General features: G+C 38.0%; 1 protein-coding gene across 1 annotated transcript; it reads left to right on the top strand.

Annotated features, from left to right (window-relative positions):
- Positions 1-750: 750 nt before the first annotated feature.
- Positions 751-10,227, top strand: LYPD6B (LY6/PLAUR domain containing 6B). Its single transcript, XM_077830413.1, has 4 exons — positions 751-865; positions 2,100-2,198; positions 4,998-5,128; positions 10,063-10,227. The coding sequence occupies exons 1-4, from the start codon at positions 751-753 to the stop codon at positions 10,225-10,227; spliced, it is 510 nt and encodes a 169-aa protein (XP_077686539.1).
- Positions 10,228-10,558: the final 331 nt, after the last annotated feature.

Consider the following 10,558-nt stretch of genomic DNA (forward strand, 5'->3'; position numbering starts at 1 on the left):
TAGCAGTGTCGATGTTCAGGCTCAGGCTGGAGCCTGGGCTCTGAGTTCCCATGAGAGGGAGGGTGTCAGGCTCTGTCTACACTGGAATAAAAAACCCACGGCTGGCCTGGGTCAGCTGACTCAGGCTCGTGGGGCTTGGGCTCTGGGGCTGAAAAATTGCTGAATATCTACACAGCAGTTTTTAAGCCTTGTGAGACTGAATCAGCTGACCTGGGCCAGGTGCAGCCATGTTGTGGGGCTTTTATCCCCTTGTAGACATACCCTTGGGCCTGGGTTCAGCCCAAGTCTGAATGTCTTCACTGCTATTTTTAGACTTGCAGCCTGAGCGCCCATGAGCCCAAGTCAGCTGACGTGGGGTTTGAGACTCAGTGCCTCAGGTTTTGTTTCACAGTGTAGACATACCCTTATAAGCCGTTTCTAAAACTGATTGCCTGGGGGAACTCATCATGTAGCTGAATAACATAGCATAACAAACTTACTACCGTACTGATTGTAGAAATGTAGCTGTCCTGTACAAAATGCTAACCAGTAGAAGGCAGCAGCTGCTCAGCTTTGAATTGCTCATAATGGTTAGGAATGTATGCTTACCTGCACTAGCAGTCTGGATCCAAGCACTGAACTGTCAAGGTTTCAAATACAGGACTCCAGTGCTTCACATTCTCAGTTCTTTATGGTTCCTCTGTCATAATTGTATGTTTCTTCTCTTCTAGGCACAAGTATTTTAGATTTCCCTGTTCAGTAATAGTCAGCATGCTACTATTCTATCACATGTTGGCATTAGCTTCTCTTCAGATCTTCATCCTCTCAGGGAATTGGGCTCTAGCCAAGAACATCAACTTCTATAACGTGAGACCTCCACTAGACCGTAAGTAGCCAGTTTTGGCTTTCTTGTATTTGAGAATATAGGTTAATATTTCAGCTACCACCTTTTCCATTGTTATCCCTCATTTTCAGGGCTCTCTCTTAAACATAAAGCGTCTATCTCTTAGACATTTGGGATCTCCTCTAGAGTTTAAAACAAAACATTCATTTGGGTGCCTCCTATGGTTGCTCAGTATCATTCCTAACATTTAAGATACAGTCTGAATGAAGTTGAACAGAGAGGGAGAGAAGTGTTTTCTTTGATTTGTACTTTGATAATAAACAGTTTCAGATTTTGGATGCTTTTGCCCTTTTATGTCTCAAAATAACTTTATTTTGTACAATGTAAATGTATGCAATGGACTATCCATTTCTGTTTGTTGTACTGCTTTTGTGTGGGTGGGGTAGGGAGGTACGTGTATTGAACACTTTTAAAGTTAGCACTAAGTGAAAGTATGAAAGTTAGTACAAAGTTAAAACCACTGTCGTAGCTGGGAAATCAGCTGTCAGTAATAGCATCATATGTCTGCTTCTTACCTTGCACTCCGATTATTCTCCCTGTGCACCCAACTGGATAAGAGTATCTGTGATATAAAGGATTAAAGTGGAAAAGTAGTGATGTTTAGCAGGTGGGGTGTTTGATGCCAAACTGCTTTAAAACTCCTGTATGTGTGTATATAAAATGTTATAAAAACAGAATTTGAAATCAAACGCACTAATCCCTAATTGGCAACTGCTTGTTCAGAGTTGGGGGCAGTGACTTGGAGCTGGTTTCAAAGCAGTATCTGCCACATCTAGGGAAGCAAAAGCTGATTAAATGTAGATTGTGCAACAGTGTACATGTGTGCATATATGCAGAGGAGATATGTGTATCTTGTATGTTATAATACTGTATATGTAATGTGCAATGATACACTCTCCATTTAAACAGCATTTTGATTGTGAGAGAGAATGAAAAGACCGGGAAATGTTGTAAAGTTAAGGCATGATGATGTTAGTACAAGAAGTAAAAGCTTCTATGGTAAGATATGAAATAGTTCTTAATTTACCCAATAGATTGACATGAACTGTATGTGCTATTCTTATAAACATGTGTATAAATGTGTGAATATGTGTAAATATAAACATTAGCATATATATACGTATTTTTGTCTAATAAATGTAAAAGCAAGCATTTTTTGTTTGACATTTTAATTTTTGATATTTGCAAACTTAACATACTTATTGTATTTTTAAAGCCACTCCATTTCCAAACAGCTTTAAGTGTTTCACCTGTGCAAATGCAGCTGACAATTACAACTGTAACAGATGGGCTGAAGATAAATGGTGCCCTGAAAGTAAGTGTGCCTGTCTTAGGGAGATTCTTTAAGGTATTTAATTTTGTTTTTCCCCTTCTTCAACCGTCTCTCAGACAGCTAGTTATATAGGATTAACATACCATCATACTGATGCCCTGGGGATAGAATTAGTAATCATGAGCCTTATGATTTCTCTTGAAATGGATATTCCAGCCATTTGAATACGCTAAGCAATATTGCAAATCATGTTGAAGACCTTGTATGTTTAGACTTACACTAGAACCTTAGAGTTATGAACACCTGAGGAATGGAGGTTGTTCGTAACTCTGAAATGTTCATAACTCTGAACAAAACATTACGGTTGTTCTTTCAAAAGTTTTACAACTGAACATTGATTTAATACAGCTTTGAAACTTTACTACGCAGAAGAAAAATGCTGCTTTCCCTTTATTTTTTTCATAGTTTACGTTTAACACAGTACTGTATTTGCCTTTTTTTTACTTTTTGTCTCTGCTACTGCTTGATTGCACACTTCCGATTCCAAATGAGGTGTGTGGTTGACCAGTCAGTTTGTAACTCTGGTGTTCGTAACTCTGAGATTCTACTGTAGTACATATTTGAATGAGTATTGTGTAGAGTATCTTTTTATAGAATAAGGAAGCTGCTCACTAGAGTATGTATAACTAGAAATTCGTTAATGTAACTCTACCATTTTTATGGGTTGGCAAGCTTGTGCTAAGGATTTTAGAGGAATTTTTGAATACTGTAGTCTTAAAGCATAGTCACATTTCTGGGTGGATGGACGCCTTGTAGTGATGTGTGTGCAGTGAGTGGAGAATATAGGATTTGAGATTAAGTATACAGCTGAATTCAGCCCTGTATACATTCTAGATTCAAAATGAATGATCAAAGCACAGCCCTAGCTGAGACTTCCATTTAATTACTTAAGATAGCTAGTCCAAAGCTGACTGTGAAAAGTTACAAACATATCTCGCTAAACTGGGTGACTGGGTGACACAGCAGCAGATGAATTTCAGTGTTAATAAGTGCAAAGTGGTACAGACTAGAAAAAACAATCCAACAATACATATGTGCTGAAACTAGGGGAGCTGCTGCCCTGGCTTGAAGTGGTTTCACACAACCCAAAATCAACCTGTAGAACTCGTTGCCAGGGATGTTATGAAGGCCAAAAGTATAACTGTATTCAAAAAAGTATTAGGTGAGTTTGTGGAGGATAGGTCCATCAATGTCCATTAGCCAAAATGGTCAGGGACATAACCACATGCCCTGGGTATCCCTAAATGTTTGACTGCCAGAAGCTGTGACCGGTGATGGGATGGATCACTCGATAATTGCCCTGTTCTGTTCATTCCCTCTGAAGTATCTGGCACTGGCCACTGTTGGAAGACAAGGTACTGGGCTAGATGGACTATTGGTCTTGACCCAGTATGGCCATTCTTATGTTATCCTCCCTCTTTGTAGTTCTATGCCAGATTAATCTAATATATATTGTAAATCTCTATAAACAGACTCTGGATTCCTGTTTTCCAATCCTTTTTTTCCTATTTTCCTTGTGCTTGTGAAGAAACAAATAGTTTTATTAGGTTGTCTTTATACTTCTAATGTAATATTGGTCTTGTTTGCATTTCCTCTGAACTTAGCGGTTGACTTATCCAACATTGATACATGGTGGGAAAACAATTTGCACTGTCAAATTATATTCCCCTCGCCAAAGCCAGCTATTACTTTAGTACTGTCTCCAAGAGTCAGCTGTTCAAGGGCAAAGACTATTTCTTAATTCAGTCCCGCAGTCAAAGCTAAATGTGCTGCCAAATCTACCATCATTCCTAGTGTCTTTTGCAAAATTAACATAGGAGCTGAAACAATTACTTCTAATATTTAGTGCAGGTTTGTTAATTAGGGATGACTTTATAAAAGACAGGTTTCAGAGTAACAGCCATGTTAGTCTGTATTCGCAAAAAGAAAAGGAGTACTTGTGGCACCTTAGAGACTAACCAATTTATTTGAGCATAAGCTTTCGTGAGCTACCGATAAAGCTGATGAAGTGAGCTGTAGCTCACAAAAGCTTATGCTCAAATAAATTGGTTAGTCTCTAAGGTGCTACAAGTACTCCTTTTCTTTTTATAAAAGACAGCTATATAAAAGGCCTAATGCAAGGTTTATGCTAAACTGTAGGCGTACATCATTGCTGCATGTGATTTCAGATGTGTTGTATGTGAACTCTCAAAATGGAAAGTGTCATGTTAGTGCATCCATTGGTAGTGCAGACACATTTGGCAATAAGGCCTGAAGATCACACTTGGAAGAGAGAATAGCAGGGTCACTGAAACTAGGGAAGGTAATATACCCTGAAGAGAGGGGAAAGGAGGAAAGATGTTGGAAGAAGGGGAGCTGGGGGCTAGGGGAGAGGTAGGGTGGAAGTGGGAAATGAAAAAGGTAAAGAAGTCTAGGTGGAGGGGAAAGGGAATGAGAAGTGAATGCAAGAGGGAAAGGAAGAACCAGGAGAGAAGCCGCTAAAACTAGCTAGCTAGAGATGAAGTGTTAGATAGATAGTACAAATCTTAATGCCCTTTTTCATAAGTTGCAGCCTAGGGGCCGAATGGCACATTTAATTTAAGGTCTACCTAATACATCATGACTGTTAAATGACAATTTTTTGGGAATATAATGCTATTTTACTGCTCTAAACCCCACACAATCTCTAAGTTTTCTAAGTGCAAGCACTTTATTGTAACTTGTCATTTAGTGAAAACTTTTGAAGTATGTGAAAGAACTCACACTGTATGAAAATAAACCTGATTTTGATGTATTTCTTAGCTACAAAGTACTGCTTGACAGTTCATCATTTCACAAGCCATGGAAGGAGTACATCTGTGACCAAAAAATGTGCTACCAGGGATGAATGCCGTTTTGTTGGCTGTCACCCACGCAGAGAGACAGGCCGTACAGTAAGCATCAGTTTTTGTAATGGTGAATGTTTTTTTTAAGACATTCTAAATAAGGGTCCTGTTCAGCACTTGTTACTCAAATAACTACTGCTGGAGTGAATAACACCTGCCAAATGAGACTATCTAATGTTTGTCAGGGCTGGGTCATGGGCAGCCGGACCTTGTGGTCAGAGCTGCAGTTCACAGTCAGGAGCCAAGGGTCAGCTGGGTCAAGATACCGGGAGATCAGAGGCAGAAGACAAACTGGAGATCAGAACCACAGGTCAGATGCCATGAGCCAAGCCAGGTCAGGGCACCAGGAAGTCAAGCCAGGTGAGCTGGTGCAGGAGGCACAAGGTATACAGTCCTGAGCATGGTGGATCCCAATTGTTTGGAGAGCGTCCTGTTGCTGGTTTAAGTAGGTTGGCTACCCTGACATGTCAGGGGTGGAGCCTCAAACTGGGGCTAGGCGTCCAGGATCAGCAGTTGTCAGCAGGCTGCCAAGTGGAAGGCTGAAGTGTGGCTTCTCCTGTAAACCCTGTGGATCATGAAAATGTTTTAGTAATGGAAGTCAAAGTTCTAGAACAGGACTCAGATTAGCACCTCTCCCTATTTTTCTATGAAGAAGTTAAGCTGTAGTTGCGAGGGAGGGTCAAATTTTTGAGTCAAACTTAGCTCTGTAACACCATTTGCTATGGTGATTATAACATCAAGCTGCCTTGTAGAGGATCCGAGTTCCAATTCACACTTGGCCATTCCTTTTCTAGGTGGCAATTGGCTGTCTTGCTCATAAAAGGAGTAGTTTTCCTTTGGAGAGGATGCACCTCTTGTACCTCTATAGTGACCTGTCTGGCTGGAGGCAGCCATGTTCAGCTTTATTCAGTCAGAAGGATAATTTCCCCAGTGTAAGTCATGGAAACAAACAACACTAGATTTAGGCTTGGAACTTGCTATATTTCTTTGGGCAGCAGTGTCGAAAAAGTACTGCCACATTAAGGGGCTGGGTCTCAGGTCAGGATTTCCCCCCAAAGTCAAGGGGCTGGTTCTTTTGTCATATTAGCGGGGGGGGGGAGACAGAGAGAGAGAGAGAGAGAGAGAGAATTTAGGGTGTTTTTGCCCCTCATTTTTATAGTACAGTCACCCTTTGAAATACATTTTCCTGAGGGTTACCCCTAGATAAAGTTCATTGCAGCTGTGAGAACAGAGACATGGAATCTCGTGGTGAAAGAGGTTCCATGTTGTTGTTTGCTAAAATGCAGATCAATCTGTTCCTCGCCCCCTTCACTACCAAAGAATGGCCACTTGACCAGTGATTGCCAATCAACTTTGACATCTGGCTAAAGGCGTCAGCTTGTCGTTTGCCTTTGAGAAACCAGTTTACTCCCTCCCAATACTTGTCCAGTATACAGTATACTTGTCCAGTATACACACTGTAGTCATAATTTCACCTTATGTTCATAACTGTTAATATGCATGTTGTACATAGGTTACACAAGAATATTGATCTGTTTATTAGTTTTTAAATTATATCTTACAAGGCATATTTTGCACAAAGATTAATACAATAATGTGTAGGGTGTGAATAGAGAAGTACTTTTGGTCACAACCATTTGTAAGTGGAGAAAAATGTACTACAACATTTGTTGATATGTTTGATTAACAAGATACCAGACTTTAAAACCATGTCATTCTTATTACTACATTGCTTTTGTCCCATTTCAGTTATGATCTAATTTTAGCATCTGGTAAATTACAAATAGCTAAAATTACAGATTATTACTTTATATAGATGGTATAAACCATTGACTTCTAGTCCAATCCACTGTGAAAATGAATATCTTTATTTTTAAAAATATAGAGTACAGTATAATGTTGAAGAGTTGTGTAGTAATGTGTTGTACATACTGACTGACGTAAGCAACATTTGCTATAACTCTTGCTTCTGAAAAGGAAGTATAGCAAATGTTCCAGGTAAAATGGTTAGAATGTTTTATATCCTATATAATACAGAACTGGAAGGATATTTTTGAAATCAGTGTCATAGTAAAATCTTTTAGCAGGATTTGAATGATCTTAGTGTGTATGATTTCAGATATCTTGAAGATAGCAGACAATCTGTATGTTAAATATGAAAGGACATATATATGCTGCCTTTGATCTGAGCACAGACTCCCATTGATGTCAATGAGTGTTGATGGATTGAGGGAAGTATATGGCCTTTAGAAGCTCCATCCTGTCTTATGCTGCATTTTATCTTGTAAAATATACTAATGTTCCTTTGCATACAGTGCAAACTGCTGTGTGGAAATGGGTACACTCTGCATCTTCACATGCTCCAATAAGGAAATCAGTTTCAATATTTCCCCAGATAAACTACTAGTGAAGAAGATGATGAACATTAACAGTTGTTCTCTAGCACTGGAAATTTGACAGGAGATGCAAATGTAAAGATCAAAATACGAGATAATGCTGCATAAAAGCTTATGAGGGAAATTAAACATGATCATAGTCTATTTTCATTAAAAATGTGTGACAAGAAAACATTCAAAACCATGTTTGTGCTTAATAAATAGGAAGGTGATAATTATGGGATGTTTTCCCTACTTTCTTATATGTTGGGAAATCTGTCAGACATAGTTAACGGTTAACTATCATCAGATCATGGTAACAGGATTCCATTAATTACAATGCATGATAATGAGCCGTGAGAACACTACTGTGCATGGTTTTGCAGATATAACTGATAGTCCAACTCAGCTCACAGGATACCAGACAAAAGTAATTAGTATTGCTGGTTGGGAATTTTCTGGCAAAATGTTTTTGTTTTGTTTTGTTTTGTTTTTGGCTAAACTTTGATTTTGTGAAAACTGAAACTATTTGTGGGAAAGGGTCAGTTACAACAAATCTGATTTCCTAATTTTTTTTTGGGGGGGGGGGGAATTGAAATTGTTGAAAGGACTTTTCATTTCAAAATACTAGTTAATTTATAGTTTTATTTTTAAAAAGGTCAAAATCTAAATGAAACATTTTGATTGATCCCATTCCAAAAATTCTTTTGGATTTTAGGTTCACAAATTTTTTTGAGTTGTTGACTTTTTGTAAGATTCAGGGTGGGGAAAAAATTTCAAAATCTGAAACTCTTGTGGGACAGGAAAATGGTTTCCTGCCCAGCAATAGTGATTAGCTTTTTTTTTTTTTTAGTAATAGCTAGGGCTGTTGATTAATCGTAGTTAACTCATGTGATTAACTCAAAAAAATTAATCATGATTTAAAAAAATAATCACAATTAATCATGGTTTTATTCGCTCTGTTAAGCAATAGAATACCAAGTGAAATGTATTAAATATTTTTGGATGTTTTTCTATATTTTCAAATATATTGATTTAAATTACAACACAGAATACAAAGTTTACAGTGTTCCCTTTATATTATTATTTTTGATTACTAATATTTGCACTCTAAAATGATAAAGTATTTTTCAATTCACCTCATACAAGTACTGTAGAGCAATCTCTTTCTTGTGAAAGTGCAACTTACAAATGTAGATTTTTTTTGTTACATAACTGCACTCAGAAACAAAACAGTGTAAAACTTTAGAGCCTACAAGTCCACTCAGTCCTACTTCTTGTTCAGCCAATCGCAAAGACAGACAAGCTTATTTACATTTACGGGACATAATGCTGCCTGCTTATTATTTACAATGTCACCTGAAAGTGAGAACACGCATTCGAATTGCACTTTTGTAGCCGGCATTGCAAGGTATTTACATGCCAGATATGCTAAACATTCGTATGCCCCTTCACGCTTCGGTCACCATTCCAGAGGACATGTATCAATGCTGATGACACTCATTAAAAAAATAATGTGTTAATTACATTTGTGACTGAACTCTTTGGGGAGAATTGTATGTCTCCTGCTCTGTTTTACCTGAATTCTGCCATATAGCAGTCTCGGTTGATGACCCAGCACATGTTGTTTGTTTTAAGAATACTTTAACCGCAGATTTGACAAAACGCAAAGAAGGTATCAATGTGAGATTTCTAAAGATAGCTACAGCACTCGACTCAAGGTTTAAGAATTTGAAGTGCCTTCCAAAATCTGAGAGTGATGAAGGTGTGGAGCATGCTTTCAGAAGTCTTAAAAGAGCAACACTCCAATGTGGAAACTACAGACCCTGAACCACCAAAAGAGAAAATGAACCTTCTGCTGGTGGCATCTGACTCAGATGATGAAAATGAACATGTGTCAGTCCACACTGCTTTGGATCATTATCGAGCAGAACCCGTCATCAGCATGGATACATATCCTATGGAACAGTGGTTGAAGCATGAAGGGACATATGAATCTTTAGGGCATTGGCCTGTAAATACCTTGTGACGCTGGCTACAACAGTTTCATGTGAACGCCTGTTCTCACTTTCAGGTAACATTGTAAACAAGAAGCAAGCAACATTATCTCCTGCAAATGTAAACAAACTCGTTTGTCTGAGCGATTGGCTGAACAAGAAGTAGGACTGAGTGGACTTGTAGGCTGTAAAGTTTTACATTGTTTTATTTTTGAATGCAGGTTTTTTTTACATAATTCTATGTTTGTAAATTCAACTTTCATGATAAAGAGATTACACTGCAGTACTTGCAATGGGGAAATTGAAAAATAATATTTCTTTTGTTTTTACAGTGAAAATATTTATAAACAAAAATAAATATAAACTGAGCACTATACACTTTGTATTCTGTGTTGTAAATGAAATCAATATTTTTGAAAATGTAGAAAACATCCAAAATATTTAAATAAATGCTATTCTATTGTTTAATGGCGTGATTAATCATGATTAATTGCGATTAATTTTTTTAATTGCTTGACAGCCCTAGTAATAACCCTTGCAATTGAAAGCATATACACTATAAACTTCTGTTGCAGCCACTCCTGCCTACCAATCTCCTTTTTATTAACAGGAATGCATTTCTTGCTGTGAAGGGATGATCTGCAATGTAGAAATACCAACCAATCGCACAAATGCAGTATTTTCAGTAATGCATGCTCCGAGGACATCAGATGGCAGCAGGAGGACAATTAGTATTCCAGTACTTGCATCAGTCATAACAATTATGTTGTTATGATGCAGCTTTCCATGTGCCAAATGTGATTCAGAGGGATAAACTTTCTGGGCTCAGCTATAAGAAGAACATTTCAGTTTGAAGAAAGACTCCGGCCCCCTTCAGATGATAGAAGATGGTAGGAAAACATGGACATGCACATCATGAAGTTTGTTGATCATTTATTGAAAATTCTTGCAAAGAGTCTGAAGTATTTAAAAACAAACAAACTGGTGACCAGACACTATAGTAGACTTTAACCAGTTATCTGAATTCTTCATTTGGTGGTGGAAGCGTGTGTACACTCTGCACATTACTTGAACAAGGAAACTGGTTGTCTGTAGGCAGTCAATTT

Source organism: Eretmochelys imbricata, chromosome 11, assembly GCF_965152235.1.
Source record: "Eretmochelys imbricata isolate rEreImb1 chromosome 11, rEreImb1.hap1, whole genome shotgun sequence".
In the NCBI taxonomy this organism is placed as follows: Eukaryota; Metazoa; Chordata; order Testudines; family Cheloniidae; genus Eretmochelys; species Eretmochelys imbricata.

Excerpts from the sequence above, each read along its gene's own strand:
- LYPD6B (XM_077830413.1), top strand. The coding sequence starts at position 751 with ATGCTACTATTCTATCACATGTTGGCATTAGCTTCTCTTCAGATCTTC. Across the intron at positions 866-2,099 it reads CGTGAGACCTCCACTAGACC|CCACTCCATTTCCAAACAGC; the intron begins GTAAGTAGCCAG and ends GTATTTTTAAAG. Across the intron at positions 5,129-10,062 it reads GCAGAGAGACAGGCCGTACA|GAATGCATTTCTTGCTGTGA; the intron begins GTAAGCATCAGT and ends TTTTATTAACAG.